General features: G+C 31.0%; 2 protein-coding genes and 1 pseudogene across 2 annotated transcripts; 1 reads left to right on the forward strand and 2 right to left on the reverse strand.

The window, feature by feature from the left end:
* Window positions 1–532: 532 nt before the first annotated feature.
* Window positions 533–2,596, forward strand: LOC145618682 (trimethyltridecatetraene synthase-like). The gene is made up of 2 exons (XM_081673463.1): window positions 533–1,495; window positions 1,897–2,596. Exons 1-2 carry the CDS (start codon window positions 590–592, stop codon window positions 2,524–2,526), a joined length of 1,536 nt encoding a protein of 511 aa, XP_081529589.1. The 5' UTR covers window positions 533–589; the 3' UTR covers window positions 2,527–2,596.
* Window positions 2,597–3,561: 965 nt separating this feature from the next.
* LOC145625478 (protein DMP7 pseudogene) lies at window positions 3,562–4,206 on the reverse strand (annotated as a pseudogene).
* A 5,082-nt stretch (window positions 4,207–9,288) lies between these two features.
* On the reverse strand, window positions 9,289–11,464 carry LOC145618693 (EPD1-interacting receptor-like cytoplasmic serine/threonine-protein kinase). Its single transcript, XM_081673473.1, has 5 exons — window positions 10,951–11,464; window positions 10,717–10,852; window positions 10,498–10,634; window positions 10,226–10,352; window positions 9,289–10,033 (listed from the first exon to the last, which is right to left on the reverse strand). The coding sequence occupies exons 1-5, from the start codon at window positions 11,362–11,364 to the stop codon at window positions 9,561–9,563; spliced, it is 1,287 nt and encodes a 428-aa protein (XP_081529599.1). The 5' UTR covers window positions 11,365–11,464; the 3' UTR covers window positions 9,289–9,560.
* Between the last annotated feature and the right edge of the window lie 11,128 nt (window positions 11,465–22,592).

Here is a 22,592-nt window from a genome sequence, read left to right on the forward strand (position 1 = left end):
AGGTCTCTCTCATAAACATATTTGAATTTGGATCGATAAATCAATTTTACAAGAACTCATTAAAGTCTTTGGAAATTCTTTCTAAAAGTAGTCAACAAACGTTATTATGTTACATCAAACATGAAATTATTCGGTCTAAAAAAAACATGAAACAATTCATTTTTATGTATATATATATTTTTTAATATAATCTTGTTTATGAACTTAGTGAACAAGTTTTAATTGGGACTTATATTCAACCCCTATATGTTTAAACTTTAAAGTATAGAGTGTATAATACTATAGTTGCATTATTGATTGATCAATACATCATCACTTGTTTTTTTTATGGTCAACTTAATTAATTTATTAACAAGGAGGGAAACTTTCTTGCAATTACACCGCAATATCAAGTACCATTAACAAAAGAGTAAAGTTTACCAACCGCAACTTCATGCATTATAAACTGCTTAGTTTCTCCTTGCATATAACGTACTATATATACCCTTACAATCATATAGTTTGGCCAAGCTACTCAACCTAACACTTTCAAATCACAAACAAAAATATTTTTTTTTTCTTTCACTACCACAACATAAACCAATCGCTAATGGAGGCACCAACTTGGGCCGCCTACGCGGTTGCGTGGCTAGTGGCTATAGCCTTAGTACTCCTTACAAACCACCTTCGCCGTAGTAAACTTAATCTACCACCAGGCCCAAAACCATGGCCCATTATCGGAAACTTTAACCTTATTGGGTCACTCCCTCACCGTTCCCTACATGAGCTGTCTAAAAAATATGGGCCTTTAATGATGCTTAAATTTGGGTCAGTCCCAGTGTTGGTGGGCTCATCAATTGATATGGCAAAATTATTTCTTAAGACTCATGACGTAATTTTTGCTGGAAGGCCCAAAACCTCAGCAGGAAAGCTAACCACTTATAACTACTCCGATATAACATGGTCTCAATATGGTCCATACTGGCGCCAAGCGCGAAAGATGTGCTTGATGGAGCTCTTTAGTGTTAAGAGGCTCGAATCGTACGAGTACATACGTGTAGAAGAGCTCAATTCCGTGTTAAAAGGTATATTTAACACGAATGGTGAACCTATTGTGTTAAAAGATCACCTTTCAACTTTGAGCTTAAACGTGATTAGTAGGATGGTGTTAGGGAAAAGGTACCTAGACAAAAATGAAGAGAAACCGATCATTACACCGGACGAATTCAAGTTGATGCTTGATGAGTTGTTCTTACTAAATGGGGTGTTTAATCTTGGTGATTGGATCCCTTGTTTGAAGTATGTTGATGTACAAGGTTATGTGAAAAGAATGAAGGTTTTGGCTAAAAAATTTGATAGGTTTATGGAGCATGTGTTGGATGAGCATAATGCTAGAAGAGAAAAGGAGAAGGAAAATTGGGTGGCTAAAGATATGGTGGATGTTTTGTTACAACTTGCTGATGATCCTAATAATGAAGTCAAACTTGAAAGAATTGGAGTCAAGGCATTTAGTCAGGTATGTCCTAGTCTAACTTTTATGCTTTTCAATTATTTTAAGACTAGACTTTGAAATTAAATAAATAAACAACACTATCGCTTTTTTATAGTCCACATAATATTTTTTTTTTCCATCTTTTTGACGGGCTCTTAATTTTCTTGACTAATCCCTTAAGATAAGAACGATTAATCTCCTTTTGTAGGATTCCTTTTTTTTTTTTTTTTTTTTTTTGACACAAGATTAAGGGTGTGGTGGCTGTTAGTTGTGATGGTGGCTATTAGTCAAACCACTAAAAGCTACCTAAAAGCTAATGCCGAACACACCCTAAATTACAAAAAGCAAAATGTTCCAAAAATTAACTAGCTACTCCGTATTATAAAATTGACAACTATATAAGTCAACTATATATATGATTTCAGGATTTAATTGCTGGAGGCACAGAGAGCTCAACGGTAACAGTAGAGTGGGCAATATCAGAACTTGTAAGAAAGCCAGACGTATTAGCCAAAGCAACAGAAGAGCTTGATCGCGTAGTTGGAAGAGAGAGATGGGTTGAAGAGAAAGACATACCAAACTTACCCTACATTCGCAACATAGTAAAAGAAACAATGCGATTGCACCCAGTTGCACCTATGCTCGTACCGCGAATGTCAAGGGAACCAGTTCAAATTGACGGGTACGATATACCCGTAGGCTCTCTAGTACTTGTGAATACTTTCACTATACAAAGAGACCCTAAAGTGTATGAAAGGCCAGAAGAGTTTTGTCCCGAAAGATTTATTGGAAAGAACATAGAAGTTAAAGGCCACGATTTCGAGTTATTGCCTTTCGGGTCAGGGCGAAGGATGTGTCCAGGGTATAGTCTTGGACTTAAAATCATTGAGGCAAGTTTGGCTAATATTCTTCATGGATTTACATGGAAATTACCGGATAACATAAAACCCGAATATTTGGACATGGATGAGATTTTCGGTCTCTCAAACCCTAAGAAAATTCCTCTTGTTGCTTGTGCTGAACCTCGACTTCCTCTTCATATGTATCAATATTAAGGTCATATGTATACCTATGTTGTGTACTTAATATCGTCTTAATTAAACCTAAGTATTTTCCTTTCCTTAATGTAAGTTATAATACTAAGTCGTAACGATTGGCAATAATATAATCAGCTCAATTTCTTAGCTAAATAAGAAATATATGAATTGTTTACAAGATTGTGAATTAGATATTTCATAAACGTTGATTTTTTAGTGGAATGATTGCATAATCAATTGTCAATGGTGTAGTAATTTAAGAGTATACTTGCAATAAAAGTCTCATAATACAATTTGTCGTTGGGCTTATGCTGTTTATAATACAATCGAAAAATTTGGGCTTCTCAGCCTGAGCCCGTTAATAAAGGACATCTGTGTTTTGATATCGTTTAGCCCATTACAGCTTAATCTCCAGAAATAAAGCGTATTTCTTAATCTCCAATTGTAACTTCATGCTTGAGTAGTTGAGTTAATTACTTTAAGTCTATAATTAATGCTATCAATTATTCTTCTTGATAACTCATCGTTACCTTTTTTTTTTTAATTAATTTTTTCCTAAAAATTGCGCTGAATGCTTAATTAAGCTCTACTCAGAGTTATGGACTTTTCTTTAAGGAACTAAAGTTTAAGAACTAATTCATACATAATTTGGTAATCATCTATACTGAAGATAATTCTTACCTTATTGTTAATAGATTATAAGTTCTTTAGCAAAGCCTTAAGGTACTCTAAACCTCTCAATAGGGTATCAATTGCTTGTTTTCTTTTTGACATCAACCTGTAAACCAAAAATAACGTAAAACTCTGTATATTTAACTATATACATTTATTTTTGCGATGTATAAAAGATGAATAGAAAAAACAAGTACGCAAAATTAAAGTATATATACCTTTAAAGTCATTTTTACCTTTTGTGAATATGAGACATAGTTATAAATAAACCCAAAAATATCAAAATGAAATAAATATTACATCCACATCTATCAAAAAAGAAGTAATTACACAATGGTAGAGTATAAAACATATTTGTAGGCCTCAACCATCAGCTTAAGCTTAGCGTTTAGAAAGAGGAGAGACAATGGTACGACGTTTGCTAGGAAAACAAACAAACAACAAACCACAAACAATTCCAACTCCAATAGGAAACATAACAAGTTTCTCTTTAGTTTCTTGAGATGGCAATGGAAACAAACATTTAACAACATTTTGATCCAACAAAGCAACACCCATAAACACCAATATCCCCATAATTGCATGAACAAAATCCAAAACCCTAATTCGATACTTGGCTGCTTGTTCAGGGCTAAGAGTTACAGAACCATCAACTATCCATATACCTTTAAATGTTGCAATTCCATATCTAACTTTACCACGTTCGTCCCTTACACTATCAGTGAAACACATTATAATACAAGATAAACCAACGAATGCTATGAGGCATAATGTTGTAAGTTGGCTTTGGTAGGTTTCGCAACGGCCTTGGTTTGTTAGAATGGGAGAAAACATTTCAAAGATGAGAACTGAGCCTGAGGGAAGGAGGCTAGATAAGTGAGATGTGCTCTTGAATGTTTTTCTAATGGCTTTTTGGGTTTGAGTTTTTGATTGTTTTGTTGGTTCTAATTCATTTTCTAGAAGAGGTTTTCTCTGTTGTTGTTGTTGATTATCTAGAGATTCTTGAGCTTCAATTTTAATATCCATGATAAAATTATACTTGAGAAAGATATATTCAAGTATATGTAAATGTATATAAGGATTACTAGCTAGAAAATTTTTATAGGAGATGGAGAAATGGTACAAATTTATGAAGGTATATATTCTGTTTTATATTTCAAAAATGTAGGTTTTAATGGTTAAAAATGAAAAGAGTAGTAGGTATATTATTTAACAAATTAATGCTCAAAATAGAAACTCCTTGCTGGATTAAAGTTTTTCATCTCGCACGCATGTAGCTCAATTATCGATCGAAGTTTTTGTTAAGAACTCAAGTTGTTAATCTATTTATGAGGTGCTTGACTGTAACATTCACAACGCTTTTAATACAGTATAATCAAATATTTTATAAATACTTATGTAGTTATGTGCATTAATTAATTGAAATATTATACTTCTAAATAAATATTGAAATAGCATAACATATCATGCACAAATCACCTTCCCCCCTCCTCCCTCCCCCCTTTTTATTTATTTATTATACTCCATACGATGACTATCATCCCAATGCATGTAAGTGTAAGGGAGTATGCACTTCGCCTGAATTTCACCTATTTTATTTTACCGGTGAACTTATCTTATCTAAATTTATTAACCATTATAATATTTTATATTAACTTATCAACCCGTATCAATAGAGTTGTTTTCACCTAATAGCTCATTTTAATCCTTACATTAGTTTATCTGAACTTATCAAAATTTATTAGCCCTTATATTATCTTATTAAACTTAAAATTAGCAATGAGGTGAGATCGATCTACCCCTTTAATTTATCTCATTTAAATTTCAACCGTTTATAGTATCTTAATTTAATTTATCGTGAACTTATTAAACCTAAATAAAATAGGCGAAAATAAAATAAGGAGAACATAGCCTAGCTAAGTAACACATACTTTTCATAGGTTTTTTTTTTTTTTTTTTTTTTTTTTTTGTCAAAAACTAACTAATAAAACCCATATTTTGTACAAAATACATAATTAAAAAAAAAAAGTTGCAAGAAACTACGTAATAAAGGGTAAAATGATGTAAAATAATACCTCCTCTAGCTGGATTTCCACCATATTGACCTAATAATCCAACATTGACCCATCCACCTCAAAATACCCCTGAAGTCACCATCTCGTGGCCCAAAACCACCCCCACTAATTCGGAATATCCCCCAACAATCCCAAAATAGCTTTACCACCTTGAAAACGAACCCTTATGGTGGTTTCGGGGTTATTTTGAGATGGATCAATGCAGGAAAATAAGGTCAATGGTAGAAATTTGGCCTGAGATAGTTCGTATCTTACGACATTTTACCTTTTATTAGGTAACTTTACCAAAAAAAAAAAGGTAATTTATCGCAAAATCAAAGTTTTATTAGTTAGTTTCTAACCTTTTTTTTTAATATAATTTTTATTGTTTTAATATGATCATCAAAGGCTTCATTCGAAGTTCAAAACCATCAAGTTTCGCCCCTGGTTTTAAGTCTTATAACACAATATAGAAACCAGATTATAAAACGAGGCCACAATGACAGTTTGAGAATACTTCTTTCATCAGTACTCCATTGACCAAGCAAATACCAATTAATTCTATCAGAACAATTAGACAATAATTAACAAATAATCCGTACTGTAATAATAAAAGGTATCTAGTGGATGTAGTTAAATTAATAGCTTATCACTCTTCCTGTTGATACTCTCAAAGCTTACATTGATTAAGAAATAACTAGCACGGAGTATTAATGAAAGTGAGTCCAAGTCAACACTACCGAAGATTTTTAAAAAAAATCTATTTTTTAACCCACTGATCGAATAGATGTACTAGTAATAATGTTCGTGAGTAACATTGTTATTTCAATACAGTATATACTACCTTCATTTCATATTATTTGCAACAATTAAACATATTCATTTTCGATCACTTGAATATAACTTGAGAAAAGGACTTATAGTGGGTTATTAGGATCCTTTCAATCCATTATTCTTTTTGGCCATGGACGTTACATCAATGCATAAGCATAATAATATGAATGTAATGACGATATACATAACAACATCACAACTATTATTCCATACACAAGATATTCTACCAAACTACACTATTATTCCATAATAATAATATCAAGATATTCTTTTTGGGCCATCTAGAGTCCTAAATGTCTTATATACAATCATGTTGATTGAACTAGTTACTCGTATATTGTACGAAGTATTGATTAGTACGTAGGGTTATGTGGTACTGTTTGACATTGAATATTGTAACGTACTCCCTTCGTTTTTAAATACTTGATCCACTTTCCTTTTTCGACCGTTTTTAAATACTTGCTCTATTTCCTTATTTGGAAAGCTTTTACAATATTTAATTAATTTATCTCACTTAGTGGACCTAACATATATTCTCTTTCCTCAAATTCTCTCCACTACTTTTTCTTTTTACAATTTTTTCTTCTTCCACCGACCTCACTACCTCTATATTTATTACTTTCTCTAATTTCTCCTAAAACTCCGCGCATTGAGAAATGGAGCAAGTATTTAAAAACGGAGGGAGTAATTCTATATCATGTATCTCCGTACAATTCTATCCTTTATATGATTCATTATACATCCAATACATTATTTATTCATTAAAGAATTATATAGGAATAATCTTACTAAGGATCCTAAGATTATATTGTACATATAACAATTGACATCATGATGATATTAACGACATTGTACTTGTATAAAATATCTTGCACAAAGTTGAAAAAGTGCATGAGCCATGCCCCTAACATGTAATTAAGTCATCCATTGAAATCTTCACAATAATAATCTTTTATTTATTTTTTTTGATAAAATAGTAATAATTCTACTAGGCTACTACTATAGTACGGAGTAAATGAGTAATTTGTAATTATCATAAACTAAACTATTAGCTACAACTATAATATATCAAACATTAATTTAGGTTGATGAAGTAACACTCATACACTAATAATAGTTGCACAATTTATTGTTATTTTTATTTTAAATTCTTCTAAGTACTCATTTGACTTTGAATGTCTCTAATTGCAAAATAAGTGCAAAAATTAAAAAGTTATTATTTTGAGAATAATATACATTACGAAGAAACTAACAAGATGTCATGAAAAATATAGTTATGTATAAAATTATTAGTAAATGTAATATCAATATTTTACACTAGTAACACTACCAATGAAAAATTGAAAATGATAAGAGCCGTTACTTGATTGGCAAATATGATGAGAGTAAGATTCTAACCTTCTAGAAAGCTGACAATGTATTATATATGTATGTTTATTTGTCTAAGAATTAGGCATGCCCACATTTGAATAAACCCCATTAAATGGGCAAAAAGTCAGAGAATTAAGGGACATGTTAGTTGGTACATCAATTCCTAAGGCTCATGACATGTACGTGATAATGTACCCGTTCTTTAATCATATAATTCTTCGTTAATTAGTTCATAAATTAACTGTATTTGGCCGGTTTGCTAATTAATGCAACTGAATTAGTATAACAAATTATTTAATTACTATCTTAATAGTACTATTTATTTGGAGAAAATATATATCTCTAGGTGATGATATTGTGGATTATGAATGAAATAATTCTGTGAATTAGAGCACCTAATTGATTTGAAGGTTGTAATTATGACTAAAAAATATAAGTGTTGACTAATCATTATGACATTTTGGAAGAAAATAAGATTCAATCTAGTTTTGTAGCATAGGTTAATTAAGTGAGTTTGGTGAATTTCTATAATTAAGATGAACTTTAAGACTAGGTAAGATTAATTTGTTACTAATGGTGGACAAAAATTAGGGTCACTTACTTGAAGGATCGGGGATTGACTAGTAGGAACTACTCCAAGAGAGAAGTATGACTCTATTTCTCGATTGATAGAAATGAAGAATCTAAAAGGTTGAATCACCAACCTTCCTTATTTAACCAAAATTTGAAATGTCTAAAAATCAGGATAGAATCTCGACCTCTAGTATTTTCTATTCTACTCATAATAAATAAATAAATAAAATATAAATATAATTTTTTTTTTAATTTTTTTTCCCAAAAATTAATTAAGTAAATTTATAAAGAAAATTTAAAGTCCAAATGATTATGTATTAGGAATAGGTGGAAATCGGACACAACCAAAATTTAATTAAAATTTTGATGTTAGTTTTTTTTTTTTTGGTGCAAAAATTTTGATGTTAGTTAAGTGATTGTCTTTGTAACCTTATAAAATCACGGAGAATAATATACTACTAGTATTCAATATCAACACTTCATTTCCAAAGTGGATAAAATCTAATTTTGGATTTTCTTGAGCACTAAACAATACGAGATTACGAGTACAATATTTTTAAAATTAAAAAAATATACATATAAGCCCATTTTAAATATGACTAAATACTCATGTAAAAATGAACAGAGAAAGTAACTGAGTAATCAATACTCGTATTGTATGGTTAAATGATAGATGACATACAATAGCAGTACTCTAAGTAAATTACACTCTCAAAATGTGTTTCACACAATTAGCACTAATTAGTGAACCATATGGCAAGCAACAAAATAAAGGTAAATGGTGTAATGATACAAATCCATAACTAATGTTGTAAAGAAAGTGGCATGTTAGCTTAATTAGTGCATAATTTTATTGATGTAAAAAGATTAACTGACTTACTTTTCCCAAGAACATAATAACTAGTCATCACTAAAATTTTAGTGATGATTGCTTTCATTTAGGACGGAGCAGTAATCCACATAACTGTCCAATATCATCATATATTCTTTAATTTGCTTGTACATAAATGGAATTAGTTGTCAATTAACACATTTAACCCAAACTCCACCATCACATATAATTATTGTTGATAGATATTGTTGTCAAGCACTTTTCAAGTTTTGAGTATAACATTAACATATCCTTACAAGAGACTAATAAGAGAGTAATGAATAATGTTACATGATAACATGATGTATATCTATACTACTTATATGTTATCGAGTATGAATAAATATCTATGTAGTGACAACATGATAACATGATGTATATATAAGGTATCTAAATATAAAATCATAGAAATTATACATCATTTTTCATATTTCTCTTTGATAAAAGTTTGAAAGAAATACAAGCTTAAGCCGTTTTTTGACCATACAGTATTCACTATTTACATCATTTTTCTTTCTTAAGAGTATTATGTTCTTTAATTTAAGCTGCTAGTCAAAATTAAACTCCACACTAATTAAAAAATTAACACCTTTGTAGTTTGCATGTATGTATATGTATGTATGTATGTATGTATGTACATATTATGCTCGAATTAAAGTGATGTATTCTTGATTTCTTCATCTATGGAAACCAGGGGAATCCGTATCATTGACAAGCCTCCTATGTAAATTGTTGTGTCTAACTCTATTTCCATCTCTACTTTTCCTTTCTTTAACTTGGTTTACGTACTCTTTCTTTTCACCATCTTTTGGTACAACGTACACAAAATGGCTCGGAATGTCGTTCATTTCCAATAGTGGCTCCAAAGTCTTAACCACTAGACCCATAGTAGGCCGCGACTTGGGGTTGTGGCTTAGGCATTGATAGGCTAACATAGTGGTTATCTTAGCCCCTTGGACTGAGTATTGACCCTCAAGCCTTGGGTCCATGATTATATCGAGTTTTCGTGGATCCTTAAGGAGTGGCCTAGCCCATTCCACTAGGCAATGCTCTCTTCTTGGACGAATCTTGTCCATGCATCTTTTTCCGGTCAATAACTCTAGAAGAACAACCCCGAAACTGTATACATCACTCATCGTTGTCAAATGACCTGAAAATTTAATATTATGGAATATGTTAGAATATTGACAATTTTATTAGTGGTTAGAATAGGTATGTCTTGCTTGCTACGAAAAACCATAAAATTTGCAATGTATTATGTGACTTAATTATATTAGCACTAATCGTCAACGTTAATTGTAATTAAAATTGGTAAATTCAAATATATTAAATTACTAATTACCTGTCATGACATATTCTGGTGCAACATAGCCTTTGGTGCCAAGAATGTGTTCAGTAGTTACATGGCTTTTATCTCCTTCTGGTCCATCTCTTGCATACCCAAAATCTGACAGCTTTGCTTTGAAATTCTATACCATAAAAAACAAAACTAGTAAGAAAAATGAACCAAAGACTTTAAAGATCGTCAGTTGTGAAATGAAATGAAGAGTCCGAGTAATTTAATAAACCAAAATACCATACTAAGTCAAAGTTGAAAGAAAGTTGAGAGCTTACAGAATCTAAGAGTATATTTGCAGCCTTGAAATCCCTCAAAATCACAGGCTTATTAGCTTCATGTAGGAATGCAAGGCCTTTAGCAGCCCCGAGCGCGATTTTCATCCTTGTCAACCATGGTAAGGCAACAGAGCACCCTGCATTCATATCAAAATGTTAGAAAAATATACAAATTTTGAATTTAGTGAATTACTGGCTGTCCAAATATTATATACTTACTTCTGAATAATTGGTTGTCCAAATTACCCCTAGCCATATATTCATAAACAAGAACTCTTTGTTCATTTTCACAGCAATATCCAATCAATTTTACCAAATGAGGGTGCCTCAACTGACCAAGAAATATAACTTCAGCCTGAAAATCAATTTTAAAAACTATGTATTAGCCAAATGTTATAAATATAAATGTGACATATATAATATGATTTTTTTCCGGTGGTAAAAATAAATTACCAGCCACTCTCTATGTCCTTGAGAACCTTCCAAATCCAAGACCTTAATAGCAACAGTTTGAGCTTTTAAACCGGGTCTAAGCTTATCATCAATAAACCCTTTATAAACCGCTCCGAAACCGCCTTCTCCAATGAAGTTGCTGGTATAAGAGAAGTTGTTAGAGATAATCCTGAGTTCATCAACTGTGAATACTTGAAGATTTGACCCGATCAACGAGCTCGAAAGATCGTTGATCGAGATCTCCGAATTCGGGTTGCTAATGTCTGAGATGGATAGCCTTTGTGGAGAACTTGGTACTACTCTTTGTGGAATAGTTTTAGTTCTTGTTATGAGTTTAGGTTTTGATTGTGATCTTTTTGGTTTAAAGCAACTAGGTAAAATGGTGTGCCATGTAATAATCTTCTTAGAACTCATTGTGTGTTTTTTTTGGAATTTGTGTTGATTTGATGCTAATTTTGATGTGAGATATATATGATTTTGGGTAATTGGTTTGTTTGTTTGTTTTTAGAGTAGTTATGAAATATGGTTGTTGAAAAAATGCACCTAATTGTGCTAATATTTATAGACAAACAAGTTGTGAAAGGAGAAACTTTGTGCGCCTATAGGTTTGACTTTGGCCTCCTTCCTCTTCCCCCACTCCCTTGAATTTCTTGTTGATCAAGCTGGATTAAGTGTTTAATTAATCAACAAGGAAATTTAAATTATTACTAACAAGCTAGGTTGGTATATAGAATAAGATCGAGTGAAGACTGTCATATAGATATCACTAATATTATTGGGTGAATAGTCTATTTATGTAGGTTTTTTCTCTTTTTTGTTCCGAAGAAAAAAAACTAATTGTAGTTTGTTTTATTAGCTGCCTAACTTGTTACTCCGTATGTAGATAGACTTCTTATACAATAAAATATTAAAGTTAACTCTTTTCCTACATATAAAAAAACTATTTTCCATCTAATATCGATATGTAAAGGTCATTAAATAAAGTATTTTCATTTTTAAAATTTGTATGGTACATGATGGAGCAACAAGGATACTTTCTCAAAGCTAAGGTGATGATGTAAATGTGATGGTGTGTGAGAACTCTTGCTAACTAGGTGTGTGAAACGCAAGAATTCTCACCACCAATTCAAAACGAGGTTTTCTTTATTTAATTGTATGCATGGCAGATTAATTAATTGAACCTACTTACTAAAAATTAAACCATTTTTCAAAAATTAATACAACACGTTCATAACATTTCAGTCATATGATACTCAAATCCACTTAATAATATCTAGCTTTGCAATTGCCAGCTATTGAGCTTCAATGCTTCATTCATCTACATACTCCGTACATATATTATATTAGTCACTAACATTAATATATTCTTGTTTACATGTAGAAGTAATTGTGCTTAAATTTGCAAATGACCTAGTCTCATTCAATTCAATTTTATTGATTAATATATTTTGTTTTCTCCTTATTTTAGGGAATTTGAGAAAAATACTCCAACAAATAAGACAAATATAGTATTTATACGCGTATGTTAATGTTAAAGCCAAACAAGCTTGAGGAATAATAATGTCTAAAACAAACTAAAATAAAGCCAGTAAATATAATAGAAGTTTCTAATGATAAGTAATGGCCCATACAATTATAGCTAAAAAAATATAGTTGACTTTGACTGGCTACTTATCCAGAAATATTGAGTCTAAAAATTGTTGCTAAAATAAAAAAAAAGTAGTCAAGTGCAATATGAAATCCCGTGTAAAAATAGTGCTTACTTTCGTTACCATGTGGCATTTGGATATACACGCTAGTTGCTTAAGAAAAAGTTCTTCTGCCTGTAGTTTTGTCGTTAAATTATTGCTCAAAAATTTAAAGTATGTAATCCAATTAAACTTTCCAAAATTATGGTGAAACCAATGTTCTAACTAATGAAAAATTGGTATTAACACTTTCCACTTGCAAATTATTATATCTGAAATTCCTACATGGCAAAATCACAAGAGAGATAGAGTACAATATTGATATCCTCGGAAATGTATATATTACTCTCTTTGTCTCAAATTGCATGAAAATTTTATGGTAGTCGTCCTTAAATTAACAATCATAGAATTAATTTTTTATTGGTTGTATATATATTTTTTAAATGTCAAAATTAATACCTTTTTTTTTTCTTCTTATTTATATATATATATATATATATATATATATATATATATATATATATACACATTCTTCCATAAAATGGTTTAATTATTTGTATATGTCATTATAAATGTAGATAGTATTGACCAACTATTGATTTGATCAAGGAATATAACTTTGTATCACTATTAATAATAATACTTCGTATGTAGTTCAATCATTTTCTTTCTTCTTCTAGTATTTTTGTCTTTCTGTTGTTATGTTATGGTTTTCCTTTGCCTTTCCAATCAACAACAAATAAATAAATAAATGAGGAAAAATAAGGACGGTTAAGCTAATACTGCATTAGTAGCTCAATAATTTGGACCCAAACATTTTTAATTAATTGCTAATTAGCTACATATCAACTAAATTCATAAGATGAAGCTAAGTATTTGGTTCCTCATCTACTTTGTCCGAGCTCCTACAGACAAAGGAACAAATAGGATGACATCCTATAAGTTAACAAGATGCAGGCCATATGAAATTTTATTATCAAAATAATTGACATATAATCCGCTACTAATTAGATAATTAGATGTGTATTAAACAATAATTTGTGTAATAATTATCTAATAATATAAGAATGTATGTGTATGTAAATATATGACGAATGAAGGAGGCAGTTGTTCACTAGGATTGCTTGAGATTTTAGATACTCTTAATGTGACATTAAACATTATTGTAGCATATGCATTTAGTATAATATAAGGTTTTTTTTTTTTTTTTTTTTTTTTTTTTTTTTTTTTTTTTTTTGGTTTCTTTATATGTTTTTATGTGATCATTATTATAAGTGCTTCGTGAGCATATATTAGTGTAATATCATTATATCAACCGTCTAAACTAAAAATTAGTACAATATGTGTTATATAATTATTTAATTTGGTATGATCTCATCGGTATATATACTCCTATTTTGGTGTATTCAAACTATATACTTGGAATACGACTAATAAGTATTATGTCTTACCTAAATTATCAGTCTAGTCATCTAGCTGTCACACCTGCCAAGTATGAGCATGTTGGTCGATGTATATATATACAAATCATTCTGTAACGTTATACATGTAGTATGTATAAAGACTTAGTCTACTAAATTAAAAATTAACTCTCCTAATAGAGCTACTACAAGTCTAAATTTAACATACAACGATATTTCATCAAGAGGGTACTAAATGTCCTACATTAGTGATTTTATAAGGGTTATGTTTAATAGTGAAACCCATACATACTCAAAGTTAATGTGTAAAAAAAAAAAAAGTTAGTGTTTTAGAGGGCACTAAATATCCTATATTATTATATAACTATATTATGGTCTGTTCACTTCAGCTTAATTTCAGTTCAGTTCAGCTCATAATCTCATTCTCTCATAAAATATTCATTTCAGCTCTATTCAATTCAGTTCAGCTCCAATCGGTTCAGTTCAGTTCAGTTCAGCTTCAATCAGTTCATTTCAGTTCAGCTCCATTCAGTAAATATGAACAGACCCTTAGTGATTCTTATAAAGGTTATATATAATAGTGAAACCCAGACATGCTCAAATGTAATGACCTATTTAGGGTGTTTACGACAATACTATTTAGATCAATAAATAAAACATATAACATACTAATTTTTTTTATTTCCAAATTAACATACATGCTGCGAAAGTTACACTAGTCAACTTTTTATGTTGTCTGCTTTTTTTTATTTTTATTTTTTTTATTTTTTTTTGGTTTATTGGACTCATGAATCATGATGATATTTAATTACTAACTCTCTCTTAGGTTCATATTAAACTACCACAAGAAAGTTTAAATTTAACTTTTGTTGCCTGTCAAAAATAAAAGGAAAATTTGTCAGAAAAAACCTATTATAACCCTCTTTTTGTCAGAAAAAACCTTTTAAAATTTTTTTGGCCAAAAGAAACCTGTTTCTAAATTTTTTTTGTTGATGACAGCCAAAACCTCTAATTAACCTAATTAGCCCCTGATTACCCCTAATTAACTACTTAATCTTATTTAATTATTTATAAATAACAAATAAATTAATAAATTAAAAAAACAAAAAAAAACTTAAACCACCCCCAACCCCATCACCACCTGCCACCCTCCCCCTTCCACCTCCCCTGGTAGGAGCCACCCTCACCCCTACCGGCGAACAGAATCCCTACCCCCCGCACCGGAAAACCCCCGCCCTGCGCCTCCCTCTTCTTTCCTTGAACCACCACCCAACTCCGACACCGACCAAGCCTCCTCTCCTAAGGCTGGCCTACCCAGCCCAACCCCCTCCACTACGTCGACATGAGACCTAGGCCATCCCTCTCCCTTTCACCCACCACGACAACCAGAGACCTAACCCGCCCCTCCCTTTCACCCGCCGCGACCACCCACCCCTTTATAAACCCAAACCTGAAAATTCCACCCCTCATTTCCACAACCATAAACAACCCCCTCCTTTTTCTACACCCATAAACGACCTCCCCTTGTCATTTCAGGGTGTGGAAAATGGAGTGGTGGCCGTTTTTGGGATTAGGGTTTAGTGATGTGAGGGTGGTCGCGATGGTGGTTCATCAAAGGAATAGGAGGGGTAGGGGGGAGGGACTTTAATTTGCCGGCACTGGGGAAGGGGAGGGGTGGGGGGTTCTGGTGGCCGGCGGGGGTGGGGGCAGTTGCTACCAAGGGTGGCAGCTCGTGGTGGGGTTTGGGGGTGGTGAATGTTTTTTTTTTTTTAATTTATCAATTTATTTATGATTTTTAATTAATTAAATAAGATTAAGTAGTTAATTAAGGGTAATCATGGGCTAATTAGGTTAATTAGAGGTTTTGGTTGTCTTCAACAAAAAAATTTAGAAATAGGTTACTTTTGGCCAAAAAATTTTTAAAAGGTTTTTTTTGACAAAAAGAGTGTTATAATAGGTTTTTTCTGACAAATTTTCCAAAATAAAATAAAATAAAATAAAATAAAATGTTTCACATCCAAAAAAAATACAAAAAAGAAAAATTAAAATTGTAATGCCAAGCAGGCCACTGCTTTGCATTGAATTGCAAGTTCGCAACTAATCAAAGATTCCTCGGGAGCAAATCAAGGGACCATAAGCCAATTAATTTCCTATTTGCAAGCAACAATATAGTTTAATATATAGCTCGTACGTACCAAACATAATTAATTAATTAGCTAATACCAATAATTTTTATTAATCGAAGTTTAAGTATGATCTTATACATACATTGCATTTCAGACAATAATATAACATAAGGTAAATTATTCATGTATATGTATGTCCAACAAATATGAACGTGTGTACCCAAAACATTCTTAAACAATCACAACAAAGATTTATTGGTCAGTGGTTCTCCTGAAAAAATCACATTGAATATCTTTAAACGGATTTGTTTTTTGAAAGATAATAATTATTAACCCTTTCTTCGTGTGGATTAATTCAATAATCATGGATTAATAGAATTTCAACTTGTTCATTCCGGCTAGATTACGCAAGCAGAATTGTTTTTAGAAATTTTGTTTACTCATTTCTAAAATTTTCAAATTCTAGCTACCATTAACTTTTTATTGTTGAATGAGAATGTTTATGTATGTGTCATAAACTCATAATTACAATTTGAATGCTATTTTTGGTCTAAGTTAAAAGGTAAAATTTATCTTCTACTATATTGTGTTTGGTAGCCCCTTTCTATTACAATAAAATATTAAGGTGCTGAAAATATTAAATACTCCTTATTATGATGTACTGGTATATTTGTACTTTGTATGAGAATGCCTTTAAACTTAAGGTGTTAAATGGACTTAAATTTTCCATCTAATCTATCTTTACAAAGAAAAGGTTTTGCGTGAGACCGGTCTCACGCGAGTCCAGTCTACACGGCAACAAATATACAACAACAATAACAACACAACGCAACAACCTGCACGGCTGCACCACCATTGTTGGCTTGTTGTTATCACCCACCACCGTCACAAACGACAACCAAACATAGCCAGCACAGCAAACCTAGCCACAGAGCCACTGCACGATTCCTCCTCTCTCGCTTCCATGCCTCCGACGCATCGTCGCCGTCCCACCACTACCAAAATCAATGAAAACCTTCCAAATCTACCGCTGACAGCCAAAACTAACCACGGCAAGCCCGCAAATCAATTTGAAAGATGATGATGATGGAGGAGAGAGAAAGGCATATGGGGGGTTTCGGAAGTGATGCTGCAACAAACTAGGGTTGCTACTGTCATTGATTATTTGAGATAGGAATTGAGGAGTTGTGATTGCCGTTCGATTTGATTTTCACCATGGACGATGGTGATGATGATCGATGTGTTTGGATAAAATGTGAAGCAGAACAATATTTTTACCAGTCAGGTAATGTTTAAGAATTGTATTTTTTATATCAGGTATAAGAATATTTTAGTCAGGTATTAGAGATTTTTTTGTCAGGAATTACAAAATTTTAGTCAGGATAAAAATTTGTCTATTCTTGATAAAAATAGTCTTATTCCTGATAAAAATAGTCCAATTCCTGACTATAATATACTAATTCCTGACTATAATATTTTTATGTTTTTGACCTGATAAAAATTAGTATATTCCTGATGAAAAATACTCTATTCTTGATGAAAACTACTCAATTCCTGATGAAACGTACTCTATTCCTGACTATAATTTAATAATTCCTGATAAATTTGATAATTAATTATTCTATTCCTGATGAAAAGTACTCTATTCCTGATGAAAAGTGTTCTATTCTTGATGAAAAGTACTCTATCCCTGATAAAAATACTCTATTCCCAACTATAATATATCAATTCCTAACTATAATATCTCTACTCTGATAATTGACCGGACTCATGCATGTGAGTCCGTTCTACACAATACTTTTCCCTTAACAAAGGATATCTTTTTATTTTTTCCTAATTAGAAAATAAATTCTCAGTTAAAATCTACCAACATTTTTAGGCTATAAACACAATTCTTAAACCAAAGCCCAAAACACAACAACGGAAACATAAGTTCAAATATTATTTTTGTTTAGGTGCAAGTGTGAGTGGTGTTTGTTTGTCTCACATTGAAAAAGAAACAAAGGGCTTTCAGTTTATAACCCAAGTGGGCTACTCCTTTTACTGCCAATTGGTTTTTAAATAGAATTAACCTCAGTATGGGCTCTAGTTTATAGGTTTCTAACAAACTGATATCCGAGCTAGGCTAGTTGCATCGTATGATAAGGGGCACCATCTGTGTTAGGCCTTATGACATTAAGGCTAAGGACCGTCTGCCTCTAGGTTTCTCTCACAATTAATACGATAGTTCTAGGAAGGAGGGAGCAACAACCTTGCTCACATAAAATGTGAAAAAAAAAAAATCATGAATAACCACTTTTGGTAATAGTATCAAAATTTTGAAAGGAAGTCCAAGACTAAGTAACCATAAAAAGCCTTTTGTTGATTTTCCATAGTCCTAAAAGGTGTATAGACTTGCTTTTTAAGAAGAAAAGAAAGTGTTTATAGATTATTGTTAGCTAATAAACAAGTATTGCATATGTATATAGACGATAGCAATATAATCAATGGTGGTCCGTCCAAATTGCGTACTTGAACCGCAGTAGAATTTATGTGTATAATTCATTGTTATATTAAAGTAGATCACAAAAATGGAAATTAGAAAAATATTACACACAAATTTTGCAGCTTTTTCTATATCTACCAACTACACCCAATAAGATTTTACAAGAGAAAATAAGAAAGATGATTTTCAATTTTTCATATGACCAAGACTTGGTAGTTGATGATGGATTAGTATGATGGTAGACTGGTTGTGTGTTTCATGTATTGTGTTCTCAATATTCCTAAATATTTACTAGTAAAATAATAATTTTGATTTATAAATTTAAAAAGGTTGTATGCTTTTAATATAAGAATACAATAACCCCACCATTAACAATCATTTATATAATAAAACTAAAATAAAAGTATGTTGCAATTTTATGGATGATTTTCTTTTTCAAAGACTCAAAGTGGAATGGTATTATGGTCATGGACCCAGGTCATATTATAGATAGTCTCATAAACATTCACATCTATGTATGTATGAACTCCATATCCATTATTACTCTTAACTTTTTCTTTTTGTGGCTTGACTTGAATGTGATTGAATAAAACTTAGTATGAACTATGAATTGACCAAAGCAAAGTATGAACAAATCTTATGTGATTATTATTATTGATATCACTAGTAAATGCAAATAGATAAAGATATTCTATTGAAGGTGCTCTAATATAGTATTAAGTAAATTAAGTTAGATAATTTGTATTATTAATCAAAATCAACAATAATTATAATGGTGGGTGTAACACCAATATAAACAACTCATGCATCAATGATTGCTATGGAGGGGTTTGATAACCCAATAAATGATTCTAAATAACTACACTTCAATACAACCCCAATATGTCTAGCTAGTTGGTGATAAGAACTATCTAATGTATAACTCGACAACCATCACACCAGGTTTCCTAAATAGTTATATAATTGTACCAATCAAACTCATTTTTCGGGATTTTATAGACCATTAGGTATGCATGTTATTGTTTCAAACCAACTTTTAAGTCTTTTAAAGGACAACCCTACACCCAATTCAATTTTAGAAATTTTTTAGAATTGCTACGATATCATGGATTAAGCCCTCCTAATTTTGAACAATTTAAAAAAAAATTCGGCCTGTAATTAAATGAGACTGAGATTAATATCTATGAATCCATTTGGGGGATTGTAACCATTTATTTTGCCTCTTTTTTGTTAAATTAACTAATTTATGTAAGAATTTTCCTTGAAAATGACTCAACACGAGCGTTTATGTGATCAACTTATGGTCATATATGTCTTTAATAATATTATTATTAGGGCTTGTTGTCATTGACTGAACTCAGCTGAACTGAGCTGAACTGAACTAAACTGAACTGAAATGAATATTTTATAAGAAAATGAAATTAGGAGCTGAAGTGAACTGAATTGAGCTAAACTGAACTGAACTGAATTTCAACGTATCAAAAGGGGCCCTAAGTATAATGTATGTTTAAAGAAAAATAACTATTAGATTAGACTCTTTTACATGATACAAAATTAAAATCTAGACTATTATTCAACAATAGAAGAAGTAATTTTGGTAGTTTAATAATGTTAAATGGTAATCATGATCTTTATTTAATTGATAGGGTAGTAAGGGTACGTATGTAATTTTAGTATAGGGTCCTTTCAAAAACGAAAAGGTGATCAATCGAGACAAATTTAATTAAAAATATGTGGCTCATATAAAACTAAATGCAGAAAATAGTTTTCTTCCTCTTAGCTAATTACTCTTGACTAGATATTGAGCGAGGATATCTAATTGAGGTTTGTATGACAATCGAAGGCCAAGATTTTCCACATTGACCTCCAAAAAATTATTAGGGCAAATCCCACATAAGTTGGACTAGTATGCCCAAAATGACTCATGACTCGTGTGAGCCATGTATTTTATGATCTTTCTTCTTGGTTTCTTAAAGTAGTAATTTTTGATTTGGATGGGTGAGAAAAGACACCAAATTAACCAAATAAACGTATGTAAATAATGACTTTTACCCTTGAAAGCTGTCAATTTAATGCTTTTTTTTTTTTGTTCTCCTTTAGTCCTTTACTTTATCTTTTTGTTGTTGGATTTTGATTTTTTATTTTTTATCCTAACTTGTGAAACTTCAAGTCATAAAAAATTGTTATAATTGTTTTAGAGTATTCCCACATATTTTTAACATGCACATTAGGAAAGTTACGGTCTGTTCGAATTATAGAGTAATAAAGTTTTATGTAAAGCATATGTACGCTAATTTTATTATAAGATGGTCAATTTGAGGATAGTTTTAACTAATTTTATTGTAACTTTATTAACCCCCTTAAAAGTTAACTTTTAATTTGTCGTTAGTTTAAATTTTATTTTAATTGAATTTCATATAGATTCATGATTACATACTACAAAGAATAATTTGATTAATCTAATACATTTTAAGTTTTATGCATGTACAATAAAATTTATTATTAGAAAGATTATAACTTTTATAGTATAAAAAAATTACTTTAAATACTTTTAAGATAACTTTAAACGGTCTTACAAAAAATTAAAGTACACCATTTTATTTTATTTTTGAGAAAAAGTGATTATAGAGAGGTGAAACATGATGTTAGAATTCAAACTAAATAATCCTTTATTTCATACTATATGAGATAAATTAGATACTTGATAATACCAATTTCTAGGTTGTGATTTATATAGGTGAGTGAGAAGATTGATCTTTCACATTTTTATTAGGCAAAATTGGCTAGAATAATACAAATTATTGTTTGGCTGTGCGCAACAGCACAAACTTTAAGAGTAACAATAAACAGCGCGAACTTTAGGGATTTGGTGCGGTTAATGACATAAATGATTTCCGGTGCCTGAGATTCCACCATATATTCTGGCTACTTCTTTTAAAAAATAAAATCAAACCCCCCCTTCCTTTCACGTATTCATTATAATATTTGTAATTGAGATTTATTCAAAGTTAGTCCCACCAAACACAAGATTTATCCATAAATCAATCAACATTAATCCATAAATCCCTAATAATTCTTTCTTGTTTGTATCCTATGATTCATATTCTAGATCAAGCAAATAAAGAAAACTTACTAAGTGTAGAAAACAATAATGGATGAGTGGCTTTGTCTACAACCTTCAACTTAGTCTTTATTAAGGAATATAGTAACTTACCATGACCTATATATTTCCAAATTTGAGTAGAATTAATTATCAAGTTTAGGGACTATATAGAAGTCACTTACTCACTTGAAGAGTGGAAGGAGTGGGGGTGAATTTTATTTTATTTTTTAAAAAAATAAATAAATAAATAAAACTGCTTATGATAGAATACTTTGTATCACACTATAATGATGAGTTTAATTGTGAAATCAAATTTTACTACGGGCCTTATAGTAGTGAGGAATTTCTTATCCTTACATTCAAGTCCAAAAAAACCTTGCCAATAAATTTAAAACAGGTTTTTAGTGTGAGGTTTCAACCTAGTAAGATTATTAAATCTACTTACCACATGAAAATTATGTTTCACTTTCTATATATCATTCCCGACAAAGTAAGAAGGCAATTTCCAAGCATAATTGCAAAGATGATGATAATTGAATTGAGTATTGACATAAATCAACTTCGACTCACTTTGGTACCACATGAAAATTATGTTTCACTTCAATTTATCAAAATAGTAAAGACGACCCACTCTACAACATACTTACATACCAAGTGTAAGTGTGAATTTAATCATACTCGTAGTTTTTCCAAGCACACCGCGCAAGTCTACCTTGGTCCCACACATTAGATTTTTTTTTTTAATTATTTATTATTATTTTATTAATGACATTCTACTTTCTTTAAATGAAAATGATGTTTACGCTTTCCAATTTGGTC

The sequence above is a fragment of the Chenopodium album genome, chromosome 3 (assembly GCF_948465745.1).
Source record: "Chenopodium album chromosome 3, dcCheAlbu1.1, whole genome shotgun sequence".
Lineage (NCBI taxonomy): Eukaryota > Viridiplantae > Streptophyta > Magnoliopsida > Caryophyllales > Amaranthaceae > Chenopodium > Chenopodium album.

What these genes read in the sequence shown, in the direction of transcription:
- LOC145618682 (XM_081673463.1), top strand. Translation starts at nt 590, where the DNA reads ATGGAGGCACCAACTTGGGCCGCCTACGCGGTTGCGTGGCTAGTGGCT. An exon ending in GAGTCAAGGCATTTAGTCAG is followed by an intron (nt 1,496 to 1,896) that starts GTATGTCCTAGT and finishes ATATGATTTCAG; the next exon opens with GATTTAATTGCTGGAGGCAC.
- LOC145618693 (XM_081673473.1), bottom strand. Translation starts at nt 11,364, where the DNA reads ATGAGTTCTAAGAAGATTATTACATGGCACACCATTTTACCTAGTTGC. An exon ending in GGACAACCAATTATTCAGAA is followed by an intron (nt 10,635 to 10,716) that starts GTAAGTATATAA and finishes ATATGAATGCAG; the next exon opens with GGTGCTCTGTTGCCTTACCA. An exon ending in CAAATATACTCTTAGATTCT is followed by an intron (nt 10,353 to 10,497) that starts GTAAGCTCTCAA and finishes TTTATGGTATAG; the next exon opens with AATTTCAAAGCAAAGCTGTC.